This window comes from Giraffa tippelskirchi, chromosome 4 (genome assembly GCF_054371585.1).
Source record: "Giraffa tippelskirchi isolate mGirTip1 chromosome 4, T2T-mGirTip1v1.2.pri, whole genome shotgun sequence".
NCBI lineage: Eukaryota > Metazoa > Chordata > Mammalia > Artiodactyla > Giraffidae > Giraffa > Giraffa tippelskirchi.
The window spans coordinates 88,611,915-88,638,631 of record NC_137278.1 but is presented as its reverse complement, the minus strand read 5'-3'; the positions used below and the strand labels follow the sequence as shown (position 1 = coordinate 88,638,631).

The 26,717-nt window shown below is 43.8% G+C and overlaps 1 protein-coding gene across 50 annotated transcripts in view; it reads right to left on the bottom strand.

Annotated features, from left to right (window-relative positions):
- Positions 1–26,717, bottom strand: part of DYSF (dysferlin) — a 226,425-nt gene that overhangs the window by 41,644 nt on the left and 158,064 nt on the right. For 48 of the 50 annotated variants that reach the window (XM_081590434.1, XM_081590440.1, XM_081590435.1 and 45 more), the window contains one exon: positions 26,287–26,363. In XM_081590434.1, the coding sequence (XP_081446560.1) occupies positions 26,287–26,363 (77 nt within the window). Of the gene's footprint in view, positions 1–19,915; positions 19,979–26,286; positions 26,364–26,717 lie in introns of all 50 variants that reach the window. The other 2 variants (XM_081590409.1, XM_081590403.1) reach the window with 1 other exon arrangement.

The following is a 26,717-nucleotide window of genomic DNA, read 5'->3' as shown; positions in this document are numbered from 1 at the left end:
TTGTCATCACACTTCCTTTTCTCCTGGATCATTCCCATTGGTGTTATATGTAACACTAGTTTCCCATTATTTAAAAAGAAAACTCTCCAAACCCACTTTTGGTTCTCACCTTCTTTCCCCTTTTACAGAAAAACATCTAGAGATGTCTACACATGTCTCTAATTCTTGTTTTTCCATTCTCTGCTCCACCAAAACATGACTGTCAAGGTCACCGAGGACTCAGGCCTCATTAGTCAACCAGCAGTAGTATCTGACGTAGGCAGTCACTCCTCTGTCTTAGAAATATCCCTTTTGCCTTACAGAGCATTATAGCCGTGGTCCTCCCACCCTACTGGCCATACCGTCTCAATTTCTGCTGATTCCTCCTTGTCACCTGAGCTCTGATCACTTGAGTGGCCCAAGGCTCCGTGCTCAGACCTCTTCTCTTCCCCATCCGCTCTCAACCCCCAGGATACTCCTGGAGTCTGGCGTCTTTAATAACATATACACGGAGGAACCCAACATGACTCTCTCCAACCTGCATGACTCCTCTGAACTCCAGCTGCCTATTTGACATCTCCAGCTGGACATCTAATAAGCTTCTTGAATGTGCCATCTCCAGAATCCAATTCCTAATCACCCCCACCCACCTGCTCCTTCCACAGTCTTCCTCATATAAGCAAGAACAACTCCTTCCTTCCAGATGCTTGAGCCAAAACCCCCACAGTCACTTTGGCCTCTTCCTCATGCCCCACATTCCATCCATCAGCGAATCCTATCGGTGCCACCTTCAGTACACATTTGGAATCAGACCGCTTCTCCTTTATCACTATGGCCCCAGTACCCATCACCTGGACTATGGTACCAGCCTTCTAACTGGCCTCTCCGCTTTCTCTCTTGCCCCAAAATCTATTCTCAACACAATAGCCACACACATCGGAACATGTTGCCTCTCTGAGCAAATCCCTCCAGCGATTTGCCCACTCACTCGGAATAAGGCCAAAGCCCTTACAACAACAAGCTAGTCTCTCATGATCAGCCCCTCACACCTCCCACATCTCATGTCCTCCCATTTCTTCCTCACTCATGTTACTCCCACCCCGATGGCCCACCCAGTCCATGAACCTTGCCAGCACTCTCAGGCTCCTCCCATGAGGAACTCTAATCCTCCCATAGATGGATCCATGGGTCACTTCATCACTTCCTTCAAGTCTTGACTAAATATGATCTGTTTTACCCTCCTTACTCACCTTATTTTAAATCATGATCCCCCTCCCAGCAATTCTCCCTTCCTCACTTTTTCTCCCGAGTAATTATCACCATCAGATAATATACTCACTCCATATATTTTATTTAGGTTCTTGTTTATTATGTCCCATGATGGCAGAGATCTTTATCTTTTTTAACACTATGTCCCCAATCCTTAGAACATTACCTGGCATGTATCTGGAGGCCAGTAAATATTTGATGGATATATGAATGCCTAAACAGCCAGGGGTGGGAAGGCTGGATCCTTGGCTTTTAATTTTCCTAAAGCAGATAAAGTGCCATTAAAAAAATAGGTTTAAAAGGATGTTCTTTTCAGCCCTTCTCACAGTATATACAGAAGAGATGAAAGTATAGAGAGGGAGAGGAAGCAAGAACCAGAGATTTGTGATGACTTTTTTTCATATTTTTGCTTTGTTATTAACGTTTATGTCAATCTTTCCCCTTTTTAAATGAATGAGCTGCTCAAAATTAAGATTAGATCTCTTAAATATCTAGAGTTCACAGTTTTGTTTTTGTTTTTTTAATTTTTTATTTTGTATTAGGGTATAACCAATTAACAATGATGTGATACTTTTCAGGTGAATAGTGAAGGGACTCAGCCATATATATGTATCCGTTCTCCCCCAAACTTTCCTCCCATCCAGGCTGCCACATGACATTAAGCAGAGTTCCATGTGCTACACAATAGGTCTTTGTTGCCCCATGGACTGCACCATACCAGGCCTCCCTATCCATTACCAACTCCCAGAGTTTACTCAAATTAATGTCCATTGAGTTGGTGATGCCATCCAACCATCTCATCCTCTGTCATCTCCTTCTCCTCTTGCCCTCAATCTTTCCCAGCATCAGGGTCTTTTCAAATGAGTTAGCTCTTCACATCAGGTGGCCAAAGTATTGGAGTTTCAGCTTCAACATCAGTCTTTCCAGTGAATATTCAGGACTGATCTCCTTTAGGATGGACTGGTTGGATCTTCTTGCAGTCCAAGGGACTCTCAAGAGTCTTCTCCAACACCACAGTTCAAAAGCATCAATTCTTCGGCGCTAAGCTTTCTTTATAGTCCAACTCTCACATCCATATATGACCACTGGAAAAACCATAGCCTTGACTAGACAGAACTTTGTTGGCAAAGTAATGTCTCTGCTTTTTAATATGCTGTCTAGGTTGGTCATAACTTTCGTTACAAGAAGTAAACGTCTTTTAATTTCATGGCTGCAATCACCATCTGCAGTGATTTTGGAGCCCAAAAAAATAAAGTCAGCCACTGTTTCCCCATCTATTTGCCATTAAGTGATGGGACCCAATGCCATGATCTTAGTTTTCTGAATGTTGAGCTTTAAGCCAACTTTTTCACTCTCCTCTCTCACTTTCATCAGGAGGCTCTTTAGTTCTTCTTCACTTTCTGCCATAAGGGTGGTGTCATCTGCATATCTGAGGTTATTGATATTTCTCCCGGCAATCTTGATTCCAGCTTGTGCTTCCTGCAGCCCAGCGTTTCTCATGATGTACTCTGCATATAAGTTAAATAAGCAGGGTGACAATATACAGCCTTGACGTACTTCTTTTCCTATTTGGAACCGGTCTGTTGTTCCATGTCCAGTTCTAACTGTTGCTTCCTGACCCGCATACAGATTTCTCAAGAGGCAGGTCAGGTGGTCTGGTATTCCCATCTCTTTCAGAATTTTCCACAGTTTATTGTGATCCACACAGTCAAAGGCTTTAAAGCAATAAAGCAGAAATAGATGTTTTTTCTGGAATTCTCTTGCTTTTTCGATGATCCAGTGGACATTAGCAATTTGATCTCTGGTTCCTTTGCCTTTTCTAAAACCACCTTGAGTTGAAGCCTGGCTTGGAGAATTTTGAGCATTACTTTGCTAGCGTATGAGATGAGTGCAATTGTGCGGTAGTTTGAGCATTCTTTGGCATTGCGTTTCTTTGGGACTGGAACAAAAACTTACCTTTTCCAGGCCTGTGGCCACTGCTGAGTTTTCCAAATTTGCTGGCATATTGAGTGCAGCACTTTCACAGCATCATCTTTTAGGATTTGAAATAGCTCAACTGGAATTCCATCACCTCCACTAGCTTTGTTTGTAGTGATTCTTCCTAAGGCCCACTTGACTTTGCATAATCACACCATAGTGATTATCTGGGTTGTGAAGATCTTTTTTGTACAGTTCTTCTGTGTGTTCTTGCCACCTCTTCTTAATATCTTCTGCTTCTGTTAGGTCCATACCATTTCTGTCCTTTATCGAGCCCATCTTTGCATGAAATGTTCCCTTGGTATCTCTAATTTTCTTGAAGAGATCTCTAGTCTTTCCCATTCTATTGTTTTCCTCTATTTCTTTGCACTGATCACTGAGGAAGGCTTTCTTATCTCTCCTTGCTATTCTTTGGAACTCTGCATTCAGATGGGAATATCTTCCCTTTTCTCCTTTGTTTTTCACGTTTCTTTTCACAGGTATTTGTAAGGCCTCCTCAGACACCCATTTTGCTTTTTTGCATTTCTTTTTCTTGGGGATGGTCTTGATCCCTGTCTCCTGTACAATGTCATGTACCTCTGTCCTTAGTTCATCAGGCACTCTGTCTACCAGATCTAGTTCCTTAAATCTATTTCTAACTTTCACTGTATAATCGTTAGGGATTTGATTTAAGTCATACCTGAATGGTCTAGTGGTTTTCCCTACTTTCTTCAATTTAAGTCTGAATTTGGCAATAAGGAGTTCATGATCTGAGCCACAGTCAGCTCCCGGTCTTGTTTTTGCTGACTGTACAGAGCTTCTCCATCTTTGGCTGCAAAGAATACAATCAATCTGATTTCGGTGTTGACCATCTGGTGATGTCCATGTGTAGAGTCTTCTCTTGTGTTGTTGGAAGAGGGTGTTTGCTATGACCAGTGCGTTCTCTTGGCAAAACTCTATTAGCCTTTGCCCTGCTTCATTCTGTACCCCAAGGCCAAATTTGCCTCTTACTCCAGGTGTTTCTTGATTTCCTACTTTTGCATTCCAGTCCCCTATAATGAGAAGGACATCTTTTTTGGGTGTTAGTTCTAGAAGGTCTTGTAGGTCTTCATAGAACCATTCAACTTCAGCTTCTTCAGCATTACTGGTCAGGGCACAGACTTGGATTACCATCATATTGAATGATTTGCCTTGGAAATGAATAGAGATCATTCTGTCATTTTTGAGATTGCATCCAATTACTGCCATTTCGGACTCTTTTGTTGACTATGATGGCTACTCCATTTCTTCTAAGGGATTCTTGCCCACAGTGGTAGATACAATGGTCATCTGAGTTAAATTCACCCATTCCAGTTCATTTTAGTTCGCTGATTCCTAAAATGTCGACGTTCACTCTTGCCGTCTCCTGTTTGACCACTTCCAATTTGCCTTGAATCATGGATCTAACATTCCAGGTTCCTATGTAATGTTTATTGCTCTTTACAACATCAGACCTTGCTTTCATCACCAGTCTCATCCACAAATGGGTGCTGTTTTTGCTTTGGCTCCATCTCTTCATTCTTTATGGAGTTATTTCTCCACTGATCTCCAGTAGCATATTGGGCACCTACTGACCTGGGGAGTTCATCTTTCAGTGTCCTGTCTTTTTGCCTTTTTATACTGTTCACAGGATTCTCAAGGGAAGAATACTGAAGTGGTTTTCCATTCCCTTCTCTAGTGGACCACATTTTGTCAGAACTCTCCACCATGACCCATCCATCTTGGGTGGCCCTACACGGCATGGTTCATAGTTTCATTGAGTTAGACAAGGCTGTGGTCCATGTGATTAGATTGGTTAGTTTTATGTGATTGTGGTTTTCAGTCTGTCTGCCCTCTGATGGAGAAGGATAAGAGGCTTATGGAAGCTTTCTGATAGGAGAGACTGACTGAGGGGGAAACTGGATGTTGTTCTGAAAGGCAGGGTCATGCTCAGTAAATCTTTAATCCAATTTTCTTTGATGGGTGGATCTGTGTTTCCTCCCTGCTATTTAGCTGGGGCCAAACTATGGTGGAGGTAATGAAGATAATGGTGACTTCCTTCAAAAGATCCCATGCAGTACTGCTACACTCAGTGCCCCCAACCCTGCAGCAGGCCACCACTGACCCACGCCTCCACTGGAGACTCCTGAACACTCATAGGCAAGTCTGGGTCAGTCTCTCGTGGGGTCACTGCTCCTTTCTCCTGGGTCCTGGTGCACAAGTTTCTGTTTGTACCCTCCAAGAGTCTATTTCCCAGTCCTGTGTAAGTTCTGGCAGCTTTAGATTCCATATATAAGGAATGTCGTATGATATTTCTCTTTCTCTGTCTGACTTATTTCACTCAGTATGACACTCTCTAGGTCCATCCATGTTGCTATAAATGATATTATTTCATTCTTTTCAGTGGCTGAATAATATTCCATTGTATATGTGTACCACATCTTCTTTAAGATTTGTGGTAACTTCTGATAAGGCATACCGACACCTTCCCCCATAGGTTAGTTCAAAGTATACATGGAAGAGACCTCTCCTAAACTTTGGGGATCTGATAAGTAGCAACCATTCAAAAACTGCCAGAGAAATTGGGGTTTGTGGCATTTGACAGATGGCTGCATGGGTGTCATGGGCGAGAGAGCCTGGAGGAGTCCTCATCACATCCTGTAGACCCCAGAGTGTCACAAAGAAGCTGTCACATGGTACCATGCTCCCCAGAAACTTGAAAGGTAGCAAAGAGAGGAAGCCAGGATACCTGAAAGGGTCTTCTGGTCGAGATAATGAGACAGTGTCTGTTTGGTCTGTGTGCCCAGTAGATCCAGGGTGCACACACACTAGTGACCAGGGGCCCCTTCCTGTGGAGGCCATGACATTATGGAAGCCCAATCCAGAATTTAGCTGTCTCCCAGGGGTGAGGACAATGGAGAAAAATCCAAAACTAACTAAAGCTTAAACCTAAATGCTTGAAGAATTACTATGACTTTTCTGCCAGGAAAAATGTGAGCTCAAAAGACAGATTAAGTTGAATTACAGAAAAATAGTCATATTTTCAACACACTCACAGATGTGACTTGAAAATATCATTCCTGCTATTTCACTAACCTGGCTTCTGATGGAGTTACTTCATCACCATGTCTTCCTTCCCTTCCTCAAGAAGTCCAAGAAGTTAGCCCCCACATAAGAATGAGCCCCACAGAAACAGGACAGTTCTCCCATGTCTTATTATCCCAGATGCACCAAAGCCAAGCAACCCTCTGGTGGTAGTGGAATCCCATAATCCAAAGCTCCAAAAGGGAAATGGTCATATGCTTTCTAATTCCAAGTGTGCTCTTGACCTCATTTTGCAAGAGCTAAGCATCTAGTCTTGGAACATGGCAAGGAGGAGACAAATGCAAAAGGCTTGATTGTTAAAGTGTCATCTCATGACTAACAAACACATGACAAGATGCTCAACATCACTCATTATCAGAGAAATGCAAATCAAAACCACAATGAGGTACGATTTCACGCCCGTCAAAATGACTGCTATCCAAAAGACTACAAGCAATAAATGCTGGAGAGGGTGTGGAGAAAGGGAACCCTCTTACACTGTTGGTGGGAATGAAAACTAGTACAGCCACCATGGAGAACAGTGTGGAGATTCCTCAAAAAACTGGAAATAGAACTGCCATATGACCCAGCAATCCCACTGCTGGGCATACACACCATGGAAACCAGAATTGAAAGAGACACGTGTACCCCAATGTTCATCATAGCACTGTTTATAATAGCCAGGACATGGAAGCAGCCTAGATGACCATCAGCAGACTAATGGATAAGGAAGCTGTGGTACATATACACAATGGAATATTACTCAGCTATTAAAAAGAATACATTCGAATCAGTTCTAATGAGGTGGATGAAACTGGAGCCTATTATGCAGAGTGAAGTAAGCCAGAAAGAAAAACACCAATACAGTATACTAACACATATATATGATATTTAGTTAATCGGTGAAGATAACCCTGTATGTGAGACATCAAAAGAGACACAGATAAATAGAACAGTATTATGGACTCTATGGGAGAGGGTGAGGGTGGGATGATATGGGAGAATGGCACTGAAGCATGTAAATTATCATATGTGAAATGAATCGTCAGTCCAGGTTCGATGCATGATATAGGGCACTCAGGGCTGGTGCACCGGGATGACCTGGAGGGATGGGATGGGGAGGGAGGTGGGAAGGGGGTTCTGGAAGGGGAAAACATGTACACCCATGGTGGATTCATGTCAATGGATGGCAAAACAAATACAATATTGTAAAGTTAAAAAAATAGATAAATAAACTAATTCAAAAAATAAAAATAAAGTGTCATCTCAGGCTTCAGCAAGAGGTGTGGCCATCAGAGCTTTATTTCCCTGTGCCCAAGGTTCAGAGTCCTTCACCCTTCAGCCAGCTGAACAAGTAAGTCTGATCAAGGCACAGACTAGCGGCCTCTCCAATTTCAGCTAATAGCCAACATTCAGTTCCTGAACAACCAGAGCCATGTAACAAAGACTTTCTTCTCCAAGCTTGATCCAGCCTAATGGGCACCCTAATCCCTCTGAAGACCCAAATCAGCACGGCATAGTCAGAACATTTAATCTCCCATTTTCATTCAATAAACCTAATGAATTTCATGAATATGGATGGCAAAGTTGACAATAATCATTCTAAGCCCAACTCTCTGTGATGTTAGGAGAGTTGGGGAGAACAGAGGATATCACTTGTGCTCTCTCCCCAGGATGACCAGTTGAATCAAATAGAAGAGCCCATAGTCGAATACCTTTATCACCAAGGTTACAATGTCAAACCTTGGGGTCACTATAGGGAACTATACACCCACCTCTAAAAAAGAAGTCCATTTTTGAAAACAGGCCTTCATTGCCTATGTCAACCAGAAGGTAGCCATCCTAGATGGTGTTGAAAAAAATTTCTGTCTTAGCATAAATCATTATCATCAAGATCATAATGTAAGAACCCAACACTGGGATTAGTGTAGGCTTCAAGATGATGTCTGCAAAGATATTTTGTGACCTATAAAGTTTACCATGAAAAACGCTCTTGTTGATATTGTCAACGTCACCAGTTTGACCCCCAGTGCTGCTTCCCCGTAGCTCAACATCTGCAGGACTGGAATGATGATATGATGATTCTCTAGTTCTTTAATTAATGTCCTAAGATTGTCCTAAGCTTTAAAAACTAAACTGAGTCCACCTGCTCACATACACATTAATACAAACACAGATGTAACGGACAAGTACTCACACCTACATGTAAACCAGACAAACCCCTAGACGTGCAACACCCAACTCAGAACCTACCCCACCCCACGCACACTAAACTTTTCATGCCCCTCAAAACCACACAGACATATGCCCACAGCCAGCTACCATGTTGATTCCGCAGAACTCTACACTCTCATGACAAAAAGAATCACTTAATTATTTCCACAAGTGGAACACTGGGCCTTCAGCCTCTTGTTGACACTCCCTGCAGTTCTGCCTCCATGTCTGTCGAGGGATTATTACTCTGCTTACTCTGACTTCAAGCAGGACCAGCAGAAGCGGGAGGGAAAGGAAGACCTTTAACCAAAATGCTGAATTGCTTCCAAAAGGCCCAGTAAATAAGTGTGCCTGAAATCTGGCAGTCAAGCAGATGGTGAACAGAGAAGGGTCAGTATCTGACAATTTGACTATTGGCCTGTTCCAGATGGAGGGTCCAAGTTAGGTGTGAGACTTGTGGGAAATGTCTTTCCAAATTCAGAAGGCTAAGGTATGTATGTGGGCCCATGACTTAGTCCTCCAAGGACAGCATCACCCCATAACCCATGTGAAAGCCCAAACAAATGGAATCTATCCAGTAGGGTGAATGAAAGATAATCAGAGTCTTCAAACCTGTGAAGAAAACAATGAGACATCACTAACTCAGAATCTGTGATGATTCCAACAGGGCCTGGGCAAAAGCTTGCCTTACCTTCATTCTGCTTATGTAGACAGTTTTGCTTAACAAAAGTTCCAACCATCTACTTAAGAGAAAAACTATTTTTGAAGGCCTTCCCAGGGCTGCAGAAGCATTCATCAAACTACAGACACTAATCTTAGCTATCTTAAATTCAATTTTAAAAGTATTTTGGGGGAGCCTACTATGTGCCAAAGTCAACCTACTTTCTAGTTACTGTGTGAGTTTTCATACACAAAGTCATATTACTTTCCAAATATTCTATATTTTGAACTTGCTGCTAATTCAAGCTGGTTTCCCATGCCTCAGTGAACGTAAGAGAGGTGCTCACGTCACTGGGCAGGTTGATAAGCTCCTTTGGGGCGCTTGTACTCAGTGGTGAGCACTGAACCAACTTTCAAGCACTGTTTTGACCCAGGCTGGGGAGTAGGAGGGGGCAGAGATGATGACAGGACCATCAGGGGTAAGAAGGCATTAAATTAGACCTCAGAGAGAACTTCCTGTGCTGTAGATTTCAAGGAAAGCCAAGAATTTCCCTCTGGGAAGAGATGAATTTTTTTCCTTTGGGTAGGAAAACAGGTCCCTTGTGGACCAGGGAAAAGACCTCTTGGGAAGAAGGAAGTAGGAGGGGAAGGCAGGGAGGGGTTCTGGGAGGGGGCTAGGGCCTCTTCCTCCCTGATGAGGCCCTGCAGTTCGCCAGACAAGTCTCACCCTGGGCTGTCCCCCCTGCAGTGCGCATCGAGGGAGGAGGGGTGCACCCCCGAGGAGACCACAGGAATGCCAAGCAGGGGAAAGGCGCCCGGAGCCAAGGGCTCCGGCAACGAGGATCCAATATCGGCGGGTGACTCCAGCCCCCGTAACAGGAGAGACCGTAAAGTATGTGCTCTGCTTCCCAACCAGCAAACACAGCAAATAACCAATTACTCCAAATAGCTAACAGATTTCGGCTCTGATTTCCCTCCCCTTGCCTCCCCTGTGCCTTCACTTGTCATTTGATGGGCGATTTGTATTTGCTCTGAGAAAATGAGAGAAGGAATGACTCACAAAGGAAGGTCCAGATTACACACAGTGACAGGCATCAAACCTCCCTAATCAGAACTAATGGGAGTGGGGGGAAGCCGGGCTGCACTGGCAACACATCTGAACCAGAGATATTTTTAAAGTACAGTTTTGTTACTTTCAAGTACGTACAATAATTCTTGCTGAACCAATAGTGCCAAATACATGTCCTTAAGAAACCTACTTTAAGGAGAAGATAAGTACTTTCCTAATTAGCACATCTGAATATATACAAAAGTACAGGTAAAAAGACTTCATGTTATTAAAGTTAAAATACTCCCCCTGAAACTCGCAAGGTCAGAGATGCAAGCACATTGCACTGAGACAAACTGTCTTGGCTGCCTTCTGGAAATGCTTCCTCACTTGGGAGCCACACCCTGTAATTGATTCCTTTGCTCAGAAAACCTTTGCTTCAAAGTCTTTGGATAAATTCTTGTCAGTATCCATGAGCTGCAATGAAGCATTCCCCCAAACCTTGGAATTAAGGGAAATAGGGCTGCCCTCGGAGAATCAGACCATGAAATCAATGCAGGGCGGGGGTACGGGCGGGGGGAGGGGGGGTGTTCAGGGCAAGGAGAGGCAAGATCATCTCAAAGGGAAAGGCAGCTTCTACACTAAGCCTTAACTATAGTGGGTAGATTATACTAATACATCTAGGGAAAGACTATGTCAGGGAAAAATGAACTGATCAGTCCTGAAAATAGAAGAGAAGAGGAGTAAGAGTTGACTGTTCCTAGCTGTTTACACCAGCATCACCAGGGGGATGGTCCCCAGCTTAGGGACTAAAGCTGTCCCTACCATTGGAGATGGATGTTTCAATCCATTTTGGACCACTGCCACTCAATTTCAGATCCCAGAATTCTCTCTCCTCATTCTGATTCTTTACTCATCTCCATTCACAATTTCGCTTCCCGATTGCTAAGCCTTTAGAGAGACCACAGGCCAGACCATGATCCCAAGGTCACATCCCCCAGACAGAAGTATTTTTCACTGTAAAATCATAAACTGGCAACCTTGGTTTAGAAACTTGAGTAATATGCATCTAGCCCCAAGAAAATTGACACAACAAGTTTCTAAACTCACAATGTCAAGGGTCCACACAGCCAAGACTATAGAAACGCCCTAAAGCAACACATCTGCCTGGTCTTTCCCTTCTGGGAAAGAGTCAGCTCTCCTTTATTTAAGTAACTCCTATATGAGAGTCCATGCACAAGAACTGTGGCTCTGACCTAGCTAGCCAGATCTGACTGCCGCAATCAACACGGAAGACAAACTGTTCTGCCCAGTAGAAAAGCCTCTGATCCTGTTTTCCCTTTTACTTCTCCCACCTTGCTGGATTCCTAACTGACAAAGTAAAATTACAGCAACTTTAGACTGTTTCTCTCCTCCTTTCATCTGAGTTTGAGATTAGAAGGGGCCTCTGCACTAATGGAAGTGCCATCTGAGCTCCTGGTACTTGACAAGCAAGGACTTCCCTGTGTAACAATAGGAAGAAAAGATTAAGATTCCAAACAAGGGGGATAATATGAGGACTAAGGCAAGTGTTAAAGAGTTGAGTAAAAATGGAAGAAAACAAATGATCAATTTATGGTCACAGAAAGTCTCCAGAGGGTCTCACAAACAAGAAGTTAGAGTATTGGTCCTGAAGGAAATAGAACCTGCATGAAGACATCATGACTGTCAAATTGAAAACTATAACAGAGACCCAGCAAAATGGCAAACTGGCAGACGAGAGAAACTCTCCAAGTGGGAACACCTAAATTAACAAATAATATATGTTTAAAATCCTTTTTAAATGGCTGAACTGATGGGAATATAAACAAGATCCTTGGGTGCAAATGAAAAAGCAAAAAGCCAAAGAAATAAGGAGCCAAAATGCAAACTGACTGTGGGTCCAAAAAGCCCAAGCCAAACATTTAGTTTTAAGTGAATCTGGGTTTGTAATATTTCCAGGCATTTGGTAAAAGTAACACATGTCCTCTCTGAAAGAATGTGACTTTCATTCAGGCCTCGAAGAACTCTCAGATAAAGTTCCAAGGAACATGAGTTCACAATCAGAAATAGTGAAACACATAATGAACAAGGCACCATGAGTGAAAGTCAGTTAGAAACAACTGCAGATAGACCTGTTGGGACAATAGAAAGCAGAATTACCAGAAATAGAATTTTAAGGAAAAAAAAAACCTGTTTAAAAACTAAAAGGCATTAAAAATATGGCAAGGGAATAAGAGACTTTCAAAAATCAACAAGCAGATTTGGGGGAAAAAAGAGAACTTTTAGAATAAAAATATTAATACTGGGACTAGAAACTCAATAGATGGGGTTAGCCTTTAGCAGCAACTTAAGACTTAGTGAACAAGGACCTACTGTATAGCACATGGAACTTTGCTCAATGTTATGTGGCAACCTGGATGGGAGGGGAGTTTGGGGAAGAATGGCTACATGTATATGTATGGCCGAGTGCCTTCACTATTCACCTGAAACTATCACAACATTATTAATCAGCTATATCCTGATTAAGTTTTTTTAAAAAAGAGTTAGTGAACTAGAAGACATATCTTCAGCAATTAGCCGGAGTGCACTCAAAGAAACAGGAAATATGAAATAAAGTTGAACTGCCATGGAGAATATAGCAGGTCCATCATAGATCTAATCAGTTCCAGAAGGAAATGAGAGAATGACAAATATGCAATATTTGAAGAGATAACTATCCAGAACTAATTAAAAGCAACACGACAGTCCTCAGATTTAGGAAGACAACAACACAAAGAAAGCCAGAAGATAGTAAGACAGGATCTTCAAAGTGATGACAGGATATAAGTGTTAGTGAAACTAGTAGTTCCAAAATAACGGTGAAATAAAAATACTTTCAAAAAATAATTTAAAAGTGAGAATGTTTATAATGAATTGATCCTAATTATAGGAATTTCTGTAGGCTCTTCTTCAGGAAGAAAAATGATCCCAGGATGAGGACGACTGGTCTACCAAACAAAACAGTCAATGTGGGTATAGCTAAAAGAAAAAAGATTACTTAAAAAAATAATACTTCTTTTAAAAATGTCATTTATAGTGGTAGAACTAAAATATTGAACAAAAGTTCATAAATTGGTAAGTGACTAGAATTAAAGCATCCTAAGTTTCTTGTAATATTTTGGAGGTAGCTATAAACACTGGTTAAATTTAGATTTTGCTAAGCTGAATATACATTTTAAAGTTTCTATACTAATTACTAAAGGAATAAAAACAATGTATAGCTTTAAAACTGAAAAGGGAGATGGAATGAAAAGATGGGGGGATTTTTCTATACAAAAAAAATGAGAAAAAAAGAAGAGTAGGACTAATAAAGACAAAGAACAAGATGGCAGAAATAATTCTAAATATATCAGTAAAACACAATATATTAGACTATCCAACTCTCTTAAGAGTTTATGTCAGAATGCATAAAAAAAGAATCTATATATTTGCTGTTCATCAGAGAGCTACCTTAAGTCACAGAAAAACTGAAAGTAAAAAGGCAGGAAAAGATATATTAGGAAAACACTAACCAAGAGAATATGGTTTAGTTGTATTAACATGAGACAAAGCAGAGTTTAAGGCAAAACTCATTAGTAGAGATTTTAAAAAGCAAGGAGTGGTGGTTTGCTACGTATCATTAAAAGATTCAATTCTCTAGGAAGATATAAGAATGCTACAATTGTTTCTGCCTAATAACACAGTATCAAATATATAAAGAAAAAGTAGACAGAAATCACAAAGAAGAACAAACATAAGTTAGGAATTTCTAAAACATACTTTTAAACAATTCAAGTGTCAAAAAGAAATATGACAGTAATAAGAAAATACTCAGAACTAGAAAACAACAAAAATATCACTTATCAAAACTTGTGGGATACATAAAGCAGTAGTTAGAGGAAATTTCATAGCCTTAAATGCTTACATTAGAAAAGAGGAAAGTTTGAAAATTGGTGAACTAGACATCACACTTAAGAGGTTAAAAATATAACAAGCCCTCTAAAAATCAACGGAAAGTGTTAGTCACTCACTCAAATCCATCTCTTGAGACCCCACGGACTGTAGCCCACGAGGCTCCTCTGTCCATGGAATTCTCCAGGCAAGAATACTGGAGTGGGTTGCCATTCCCTTCTCCAGGGGATCTTCCCAACCCAGGGATCAAACCCAGGTCTCCTGCATTGCAGGCAGATTCTTTACCACCTGAGCCACCAGGGAAGCAAAGAAAATAATAAAGGAAACAATTAGAAGCTAGAAAACTAGGAAACCATAGAGCTAAATCAGCAAGCTAAAAATTGATTCTTTGAAAAGACTTTAAAAAATCTGATAAATTCTGGCAAGAATAATAAAATATAACCTTAGGAATGAAAGGGAACATAAATAGAAGGTGAAGAAAATTTTTTTAAGTAAGAGGTTGTTATGAAAAATCCTATGTCAATAATTTTAGGAAGAAATGGATAAATTCCTATAAAATATAAATCACCAAAAGTGACTCACATAGAAACAGAAAATCTCAAAGGTCCTATAAACATTTTTAAAAATTGTATCAGCAGTTTAAAATATCCCCAAGAAGAACACTAAGTCTAGACAGTTTTACAAATGAATCTACCAAAACCTTCAAGCAACAGATAATGTCAGGCTTTCGTCATTTATTCAGAGACTAGAAAAAGAGCAAATATGCCTCAAGTCATTTTATAAGATTAATATTATCTAGACACCAAAACTTGAAAAGTACAGTAACAGAAAAAGAAGTCCCAAGCCATTATCATTCATAAAAATTGATGCAAAAAAATTCCTAAGCTAAATATTTGCAGACTGAACCCAGCAATGCAGAAAAAAGATAATGTAACATGAACAGGATAGATAGTTTCAGAACTGCAAAGTTGTTTCAGCATTAAAAAAATAAACTATTAATGTAATTCACCACATTAACAGATTTAAACAGAAAAAACATATGGTCACTTCAACAGATGCATAAAGAGCATTCAATAATATGTAACATCATTCATGATAAAAACTCCTAGCAAGCTAATAATCACTCAGCTTGTAAATTTCATAGTCAGTGGTGAAACATCTAAATATTCCATTTTAAATTAGATCAGATAAGAATACTCTCTATTATCAGTTATACAAAGAACTAAACTTATGGTCCTAGTCAGTACAGTCAGACAAGAAAAAGAAATAGTTAAAAAGAAAAAGAAATTAAAAGTACACAGAAGAACCAAAAATTTTAAATAGCCAGTTCTTTGGATGAAAAATAACCATAAAATACTGGGAATAGAACTGCCATATGATCCAGCAATCCCACTGCTGGGCATACACACTGAGGAAACCAGAATTGAAAGAGACGCGTGTACCCCAATGTTCATCGCAGCACTGTTTACAATAGCCAGGACATGGAAGCAACCTAGATGTCCATCAGCAGACGAATGGATAAGGAAGCTGTGGTACATATACACAATGGAATATTACTCAGCCATTAAAAAAAATACTTTTGAATCGGTTCTATTGAGATGGATGAAACTGGAGCCCATTATACAGAGGGAAGTAAGCCAGAAAGAAAAACACCAATACAGTATACTAATGCATATATATGGAATTTGAAAGATGGTAACGATAACCCTATATGCGAGACAGAATAAGAGACACAGATGCATAGAACAGTCTTATGGACTCTGAGGGAGAAGGTGAGGGTGGGACGTTCTGGGAGAATAGCATTGAAACGTGTATATTATCATGTGTGAAACAGAACACCATTCCATGTTCGATGCATGAGACAAATGCTCAGGGCTGGGGCAATGGGATGACCCAGAGGGATGGGATGGGGAGGGAGGTGGGAGGGGGGTCCAGGAAGGGGAATACATGTGAACCCATGGCTGATTCATGTCAATGTATGGCAAAAACTACTACAATATTGTAAAGTAATTAGCCCCCAACTAAAATAAATAAATTTATTTAAAAAAAAAAAAGAAAAATAACCATAAAATAGATGAAATGCTATTAAGTCTAATGAAGCGAAAAATAAAATAAAATAGCATAAATTACAAAATCAGGAATGAACAGATAAAAAAACAGAACAGATACAGAAGCATTTTCTTTTATTATAGTAATATGTATAAATCCATACCAATGTAATAAACAATATCTGATGACATCTAAGGCACCAAACTGACTGAAGAAGTAGAAAGTGATCAAAGAATCTCCTCTCAAAAACAGATGCTGGGCCCAGTCTTACAAAATGAGTACAGAGCAGACACATCTTATCCAACTGTATAAAATATGTATTCCTGAAGATCTTCTATAATTCAAAACTCACATCATATAACCACCATTTTCAAGAAAAGATGATAGGTATCCTGTTTATCAGCTAAACCTTAAATACAATTCATTTGGCCACCACCTTTTAAATTACATGACTATTAATCATTTTTTAAATTTAGGTTGATTCACATTATTACACATTTTATACACAAAACAAGGCTATTAAAATACCATGCAATTTCCAACTTGCATAATTCAGATTCATAAAGAATCACTCTCCTGTATTTTCAAACCTTTAAACAATCATTCTCATCTCTTAGAGACTGTTCAAGAGCACAGAAAATGAGAGTACAGCTCAGAAAATATTTCATGAAACTCATTTAAAACCCTGATAGCAAAACCTAACAAAGACAACCTAAAAGTAATACTTATGAACAAATATGCAAAAATCCTACATAAATAATAACAAATCTAACTCAATAACTAACACATACCAAAACTTCTCCTTACAAACTTCCTCTTAACCAGTATTAACAAAAGCTAACCATTCTCTCTGCTAACAATTGAAGGTCCAGAGCAGATGAAAGCCTGCAGCTATCTGCTTAGATAAATAATTGGATAAATAATCTAATTTATAAATAATCTATAATAATCTGTAAATAATCTAATTTATCCACTACAGCTCCCAGAGATGAGCCGAATGTTCACCAAGAATTGTTTGTTCCCAAATCTGCTCATGCCAGTTGTATTAATATTGTAATTGGATCAATAAGCAGTATACATATATATAATTTGAATTTTAAAAGAAAGGGCATTTTATCTATGAAAATTAATTAGTGCTATTGATGTTTTTTAATGGTAAAAATTAAGTATGAGTGAAGCGACCAAAAAAAAGGTGTGAGAGGATCTTAAACAATAAAAGAACTCCACATTTAGGTTCTTTTGCACCTACCATTAAGACCTCAAAAACTTTAATAAACCTAAAGGAAAAATAATACGTAATGCATTTTAGATGTGTTTTATACCAGAAGGACAACATAACACTGAAACAGCAGATTCAAATTTAAAGAGGCCTTGGCATATATCAAATGATTGTCAAATGAAGATACATGGATATGATTAAAAAGAAAATGTTTATGGTACTTATATTTGACTTTTAATGAGTTCCTATTAAACTGACTTTTTCAGTTAGCCAACCAACTACCTACCCTGATTGACTGCATAAGAAGACTTCATTTGTAGTCAGCTATACTACCATGACCATTTGACTGATTTCGGTTTACCTCAGGAATGCAAGACAATTATAAGTATCAATATATATGTGTATGAACAGAACAATGGAAAACAAAATGATCATCTTGATAAATGGCACTGGATAATATTAAACTCCCATATCTAATTTTTAAGCTATTAATCTTGTGGTTCAGCTGGTAAAGAATCCGCCTGCAATGCAGGAGACCTGGGTTCAATCCCTGGATTGGGAAGATCCCCTGGAGAAGAGAAAGGCTACCCACTACAGTATTCTGGCCTGGAGAATTCCATGGACTGTATAGCCCATGGGGTGGCAAAGAGTCAGACACGACTAAAATCAAAACTATCTACCTGAAACTACCGATCATTATCATAATTAATTAATGGAAAAATGACAGAAAATTTCTCATTAGAATCAGTAACTAAATAAGTTTGCTCACTAGCATCTCAATTACCAAATGTTATTCTGAAAAAAGGAATAAGGTAAAACTATTACAAAGAAAGTGACATATTTATTATTGTTTGAAGAAAACAATCTTAGCTTCTTAAAGAATTCAACTGAATCAATTAACCACTGTCAGAAGTAACAAAGGCACTTAATAAAGAGTCTGTTTCAAAGTAAATATACAAAAAAATGTTGTTTTCCATATTCTAGCAATAACCAGCTAGACAAAATAATAAGAAAAAAAAGATATTCCATTTGGGTAGCAAAATAGGCTATAAAATGCCTAGGAATAAACTTAACAAGAAATGCACTAGACTTATTTAAAGTAAACTAAAAATAACCCTTCTAAGGGACATAAAATAAGACAATTATAAAAATTGAGAAATTAGGACTTTCCTGATGATCCAGTGGTTAAGAATCCACCTGCCAATGCAGTGGACACGGGTTCAGTCCCGGTCCAGGAAGATCCCACATGCTGCAAAGCAACTAAGCCCAGGTACTACAACTACCAAAACCCACACACCCTACAGCCTGTCGCCACTGCAATGAGAAGCCCATGCACTGCGACAAAGAGTAGCCCCCACTTGCTGCAACAAAGACCCAAGTGCAGTCAAAAATAAATACATAATTTTTAGTCCTTTTTTAAAAAAGAAATTCAGTGTCCAATGATGGGAGAAGAGTTAAAACTTTATGGATATCCATACAATGGAATGACATGCAAACATTTTGTAAAGAATATAAAGATATGGAAAAACATCTACAATATACTTTTAAGTAAAAGAAAATTCAGATTTTTAAAGTATGATAAGATTCAGATTTTATTTTTTAAGTATTAATGTGCATAAGAGATATCTATAAATACAGGCACATTAAAATCTTAAGTGGTCATCTCCAACTGGTAGGAATACAGGTAGTTTTAAATTTCCTGCCTTATACTTTATTGTGTTTTCTGTATTTTCTACAACAGATAAATCAGAAAACACTTAAAATATAGATTGCCTCCTCCTAGAAGCCATAAAGCACCCAATACAGCAATGCCTCCTCTTGACACCATGAATGAAATTTTACTTTCAGGAGGTCCTATATCTTAGGTTCCCCCTACAGGCCTGGGGCTCCCCTTGGCCCTCGGCATGGGACTTCAGGAGTGCATATTGAAAGCTAGACACAACAGCCATCTTCCCGGAAGGACCCATGGTCCTTAAAGATAACATCTGGGAAATCAGCCCAGGAGGACAGAAGCAGCAGTAATGGGAACTGCAGGTGTGAACTGTGGGCCCCAGCAGAGCACTCAGCACCTACTGGGGACAGCCAGGGTTCTGCAGTATCACATGCTCTCATCACAGGCCTCTCATGTCCCGCATCCCAGCAGTCAGGGTCCAGAGACTTCCCCATTTCCCCTGGCCCATGCAATTCCAACCAAGACCCGAGCCCTCATGCAGGGAAGCAGGATTAAGGTAAATCCCAGGATACACCAAGAGATAATTCAGACTCATCTGTTTCTGAGAATCTTCCCTTAGCTTTCTCCCCACCCCTCCATTACCGCACAGGGCAGGTTAACTGTTTTCTGCCAGGGCTCAGAAAGCTCCTTTCTTCCCCTCCCACCCCCACCTCCTCTGCTCCCTTCCTAACTCCCTAACCCCACCCAGTCCCCCCGGGGAAATCAAGGTGCCCACAAATAGGTAAACAATACATACATGAGGACTGGCTGGAGAAGATGCCATGTTAGTGGGGGCCAAGCCCAACAGACCATCTGCAAACTACAAATTAAACACGCTGGTTAGCAACAGGATTAGAAAAGCCACGTCAGGGAAGACTGGATGGTCCCAAGGAAGCAGAACTCTCCAAGTAGGCACCCTCTGCTCTCTCTCCAGGGAGGCTACAAAAGCTGTGGGAGGAATGTGTGCTTTGGAGCTGTACAAGTGTGGCTCCAAATCCTGGCCCCATTGCTCTACGTGACCCTGACCTCTCTGAGTCAGCATCTCCATCTGGAGAATGGGCATAAAGTCTTGACCTGTCACAGAGCAGCAGTGAATGTGGATGAGATGAAGGCTGTGCACGCCGAGGACAAGGTGAGGCACATGCGGGAGCTCAGCCCATGCCTGTCTCCTGCCTGCTTTCTTAGAGCTCTGGGGCACCACTGACTCCACTCTCACATGCGCTCCCAGCCTTTCAATCATGCTGACCCCAGACATCCACCAAGCTCTGCATCATCGCTGGTGGTTTCTCCTAACAGCTGAGCCACACCAACCCCTGCTTGGGCACCATCCTAAGCCAGTGCAGGTTCTGAGTCTTCTGTCCTCAAGGACAGACATTAGGGCATCATACGACTTTGCCCCAAACCAGTCTCATAGACACGCCACCTCTTCATACAGAAAACCTGCTGCCTTCTCCTTTGGCGTCAGATCCTTGCCTGCAATCTTGCAGTATGGTGAATCCATACATAAGACCCCTTGGGCTGCGGGGTCCAGGAGAGCCTTGGTGGGGATAAGGGCTACAGGCAGAGTGACATTTTGGAGGACCACTAAAATAGTCCTGGAGGAGGTGATGGGGTCCTGGGGGGACACATTCCAGTCTAGGTGGAGGTGGCCAGGAGATGCCTTGTGGACAGAGGAGACGGGAGTTGTGAAGGGCAGAGGTGTGAATAAAGCCGCACTGCCAGGGTAAACAGTCCAGGGAGGCAGGTGAAGGGGGTGTGACTGGAGCAGGGAGGAGACAAGCAGGGACCCAGAGCTGCCAGGAGGGAGACCCTCTCTCCTTTCAGCCTGGGGCAGGGGGTTCTGGGAGTCTCCACAAGAGGCCAAGCCCCAGTGTCCTTCCTTCCTCAGCAGGAAGGTGCTGGGAGACCCACTCACCTGGGGTCTGGGAAACGCAGAAAAAGTAGTCTGGGAACTCACAGACCCCTCCCTGATCTGTGAAGGGAGCCTCACTGAGGGGGACCCTGGCCTCCCCTAAAGCAGCCCTCGGCTGTTCAGGCCCAGGAGCACAGGCAGGAGAGCAGAACGGCTGGGCATGCAGCCACGCCGCTGGAGGATTCCAGGGGGCTGGCTACATGTCGGTGGGGGTGGTGTGACCCTGGAATCGACCAGATGAACTCCACGTGAAGCCCTCAGTGGCCCAGAGACCAGCCCAGCCAGGCAGCAGCTCTGCCCCTCTGGTTCTCATCCTGAACCTCACAGAAGCCTTATTGTTATTTTTAATACAGATCGTTTTTAGAAAGGTGAGAGGGAAACCGGCAGTTCACCAGTGCAAGAGGGAGAAAAAATAAAGCTAAACATAGTGCTCCAAAGGTCTGGGCCAGCTTCCGAAATTACACGTTCCCCTTTGGGATCCGGGCATAATTTGCTGCTCCGGTTCTGGGAGCACGTTCCCACCTTCACGGCGTCCCAGAGACTAAAACCAGAGCAGGAGGCTCAAAATTAGCCCAAGCCGGGAGCCAGGGAGAAGCCAGCTCCAGCACCCCACCCCATGCCCGCGGAGAGCAAGCCTCCTGACTCCTCCTGCACGCTAGCCTGCATTTCCCCCCAGAGCCTCCCAGGGCCATCACACACATGCGTGCACGTACACACACACACTCAGTACACCATCACACACACGCAGTCAACACATACACTGTCAACATACACACACCGCCCACCACCAAGCCTTTGCCCCACTCTTCTGCCAACCAGGAAAAGCCTCCTCTCACCGCTGCTATTCTAACCCCTCTCACCAGCCCCCTCAGAGAAACTTCCCTGATGACTTAGTCCACGCTGACCCTGCAGGCCCAGAGTCCCAGATCTTGGTATCCCTGTTAAGCAAGCATTCATGTCTTTGCCATCACTCTCTTCTCATATGGATCCACAACACAGACCTTTTCCTGTCTCTGTCCACCAGAGGTGAGACTTCCCAAGAGCTCTCTCTTCCTCTTTAGCCCTCCTCAGCCCACACACATCCCCCACGCCACAAGTCTCCGGAGACTTCAAGAGGATATTCCTACCCATTGGTGGTCTCTCAGAGCAACAGGAGAGGGTCACCTTGATTGGTGGCTCCCATGCCTAGAGGTGGGTGATGTGTGGGATAGACAAGGGGTGTCACCCTTATGTGGGCCTCAAGCCCCTCTAGGGAATGGCGGGAAGCCAGCTCCAGGCGTGTTCCTCCACTGCCTCTTTTCCCCTTGTCATCATCAGAACACAAGAACTAGTAGATGAGGAGGCAAAGCCCCCAGGTTTGTCTGAAAGTAACAGTAGAGCCTGATTCAGACTCAGAGGCAAAATAAGAGACAGGGAGAGCAGCCTGGAGTGGGGGAGGCGGCGGGGGGAGAAGGATAGGACAGGGGAGATGCTGGGAGCTGTTCATTCACATTGTCTTCCTGGTTGGAGGCATTGTCTGTTTGTTCATTATTTTTCTATATTTTCCCAACTGTGGATAATAGACATATATTTATAATCAGAGAAAAATGAACATATCCTTTATTCCGAGGAGAGCACTAGATGGATTGAAACACCTCTGAGCCCCTCTCTGAGGACACCCCTGGCCTGCCCTCAGAAAGTTAGGCATCAAGTCCACAATGCTTACAGCAGCACCACTGAGCCTGCACACACATCTGCTCCCAGCCCCCCACCTCTCATGCACACTTACCCACGCACACACACTCACACCACCCCTATCCCCAGGCTACGGTTCTGAAATCTACACAAAGGACAGCCACACAGACCAAGAATACGCTGTGAGGTTACTATGTGAGAGTTTATCTTATCCCACTTCCCTACAGAGAAGAGTCCAGGAGGCCACGACCCTCCTCACCCCCAGAGATGGGTGCCTACTTTCAAATCCTGGAAGGCCAAGTGGACAGTTCTGTCTCATACATCCATTTCAGACCCTCTCTAGAACTGGCCACTCTTGACAGACCAAAAGATTTCTAGAAACCTGAGAAACGCTCAGCCGTGGTGGTCAACCCACAGACCTGAGCATCAGGTCACTGGTGACTTTTTCTAGCATATGCAGCTCATCCCAGAAACTGGGCAATGATGGGGAAAAGGTTCTTTGGCCAAGAAGGGGCGACAGAGCGAGGAGACAGGAGGGACCAAGACAGAAGCCAGATGTGGTAAGAGAGCATTTGGAGCTGGGGAGGAGCCTTCTGCTGGATCCACAGCCCCAGCTGGTGAGCACAGCGGTGGGGCTGTGTCACAGTGGGAATGGTAAGTTGGCCTGGAGACACAGGTTAGACAAACAGGAGCCAGAAAAATCCCAATTCTGCTAGACTTCTTGTTCCTCCAGTCCCCAGAGACCAGGGCCTTCCATCCTAGCTACACTGGGGAAGGGGTCAGGGGACAAGAGCCCAGCCAGAACTATCTGGGAAACCACTGGGTCTGGAGCCCACAGTCTCCTGAGTCAGGCCCGGTCCTCCCAGGTCCTGCATGGGGGATGTGCAAGACGGAGTCAATGAAAGATTTCCTGGACCAGCCAAATCAGATCAACGATCTCAGAGAAAAGCACGACACGGAATTGCTTTTTCCTGAAGCTGCCATCAGACCCCATCAAGATAGGGCTCCCTAGAGACTGGGACGGGTCTCCCTGCCAGCCTGGGGCTCCTTGACAATAAGGTTATGTCGCCTCTGCCATCAGACAGGGAGCTGGATGAGGGCAGGATCCAAACCTCCTCCCCCAGAGCAGGCGGAGCTCACTTTCCCCTCTCCCTGTGGACCCCTGAGGCCCTGTGAGCCAGCCCCTCCCATGTGGACAAGCCTCACCCCCGCCCCACCCTCCGCCTGGCCAGCAGCTCTAGCCGTGGACTCCCACAAAGAGTGCCGACCCTGCTCTGGCTCCCACCCCGGCCCCAGTTCACTCACGTCAACGCCGGGAGGACATCCAGCCTGGGCCTCCTCACTGTCTGCCTCTGGCTATGCCTGTAGCCAGCAGGACCCGAAACAGTGCCTCCGCATCTGGTCTGTAGACATTTTGAGGGCGGCACACACAGAACGGAAATCCTACTGGGCCTGCTCTACACTACCCCACACAGACTCAGACGGCCGGCTGAGGGGGTAGGAGCCAGCACTGGGCACCAAGCTTGGGGCTAATTATCTGCCTCATTCAGCTACAAACACCCACCCAGGCCTTGAGTGCAGCTGAATTCTGTATATTTGCAATTTCCATTTGGGTGTCCCCAGTCAAGAGAAGTCCCTTCTTAACTCCTACAGAGAGTAGGCAGGATCCACCCCCCCATTTATCCACCCACCCACCCATCTACTTATGCATCCATCCACTCATCCATCCACTCATCCATCTGTCTATCTGGGCAGGCAGACTTTCTTCGAATGCCTCCTCTAAGCCAGGCCCTGTGCTGGCATTTAGGACACAAAAAGGAATGGGCCCCACTCACTGCCCTGAGCCTAGTCTAGGAAACATGCTAACATTTACAGAGGCAGCATGACTTAAGGCAAATGCAGTGACCCAGATAGAAACAGGACTTGCAGAAGAAGTGGAGGAGCCAGGGCAGAATCCTAGAAGGAGATGATCACACCTAGGCTGAGTCTTGAGTGACCGGTGCTGCCCAGAGGTGTACCCAGCAGAAAGGGTGGTGGGGTGGGATCCTGGAGAGTCAGAGAGGTGGGAGAAGTGGGCAGCTGGGACCTTGTGAAGATGCTTAGTTCCAGTGACACTTGAGAGCAACTATAAAGCTCTTGTGTCAGCAGCAGTGTGGCCCAAGACTGAACACCAGCAATGTCCCCTTGGAAGTAGCAAAAAAGTGAAAGAGATGAGTGCATGAAAAGAAGCAGAAATTCACCCTAAATGTCAGACAGAAGCCCCTGTACGCACATCTCAGGGACAGCTTTGAGGACCCCAAGACTGACCCAGCACCCAAGGTTGTCCTCTTGCTCTCAAGGCTAATATTTGATTATTTAAAAAATTTGAACCCTTCCAAAATGCCACCCCTTCCCTGGTGAATAAATAGGCTGTGGGCCTGAGGATACATGTGCTGTCTACGTAGGCTGGAAGGCTCTGCTCCAGGCAGCCCAGAAGCTCTGGGAGCCCCAAGTGCCACGGGGCAGCCAGAGTCAAGCAAAGGGAAGAGGAGGGTGACAACCTAGAGCAGATGGAACAGAGCTGTTCAAGGCTGGTGCTCATAGTGAGGTCCGCGTCCATCTCCACTGTGATAAGGCTGGGTGGTCTCAGCCGTACAGGGCCCATAGCCACCCAGAGCCCAAGGTGGGAAGAGTGATCCCCCCTCAGTAAGAGATGTCACAGGCCGCCTGCCATGCTGTTTGGTATTGGCGCCAGGGTCACCAGGTGGAAGGGGCTTCCCTTGTGGCTCAGCTAGTAAAGAATCTGCTTACAGCGTGGGAGACCTGGGTTCGATCCCTGAGTTGGGAAGATCCCCTGGAGAAGGCAAAGATTACCCACTCCAGTATTCTGGCCTGGAGAAATCCATGGGCTGTATAGTCCATGGGGCCGTAAAGAGTCGCAAAGAGCGAGTTTCACTTCACCAGGCGGAGCACAGAGCAAAGGGCTGCCTCTTACCTGCCGGCCGGGTCGGACACCCTGGCAGTAAGGCCCTTCTCCTGACTCTCCTCCCTACCGCTGGTGGAGGGGATGGGGCGTGAGGGACTACTGGCTTGAACACAGACCCCTCCTTCAAGCTGCTTCCAGGGGCCACCAAGCACAAGCGCATAGGTGAATCTCCCCCCAAGGAAGGTCCTAGCAATGGGTCTGGGCACCCCAGAGACTGCCAGTCACTCCTCACCCTGTCCTCCTTCTCTCTTTCTTGCTCCTTCCACCCTGATTTCCTGGGTGATCACCAGGGGAAAGCCCTTCTCATGGTCTTCAAAGTGGCAGGGCCATTTTTCTCAGATGCTTTGGGTCTTACCCGGTAGACCCACACAGTTTCCCGCAAGCCCCCATCCTGCTCCCATCCAGGCTGAAAGCTCCTAACCGGGTCCCTCCATCTGTCAGGTGTCCAGGCACCAGGCTACAGGGAGAGTGTCTTATGGAGGCTGTGTAATGAGGAAGGAGGAGCAAGGCAAGGGGAGAGGGTTAACAAGGCAGCTCTTGACGGGAGCCAGTGTCTGTCCCCAGGGACCCTTCCTACCTGGATGGGGATGAGGGGCTCCTTGTCATCGATGTCGATTAGCACATCTTCCCCAGGACTGAGTAAGCTCACGTCATCTGGAGAGAGAGCAGTGTCCAGGCCTGAGAGGGGCTCCCCCAGGGACTCACCCCTCCCGATCCATGAGACTCAGCCTTCAGTCTCACTCCGTGTCTTCCTCTTCCTCCCCCGAGTCCTTCCCTCTCCCATCATCATCCTTCACGCTCCCCATCTCCCCAGTTCCCTCTCTCCTCATCCCTTTGATCCCCGCATCTCCCTCTCCTGCAGCCTTTTCCACATGACCTCTCACCACAGCATCGACCCCCACTCCCTGGAGGACACAGCCTGGGGCCAGATGATGCCCTGAGGAAGACAAGATTCCCTCCCTTCCTTCCCATCAGCTGGGCAAAATTCACTTCTCATTCAGGTAAGAG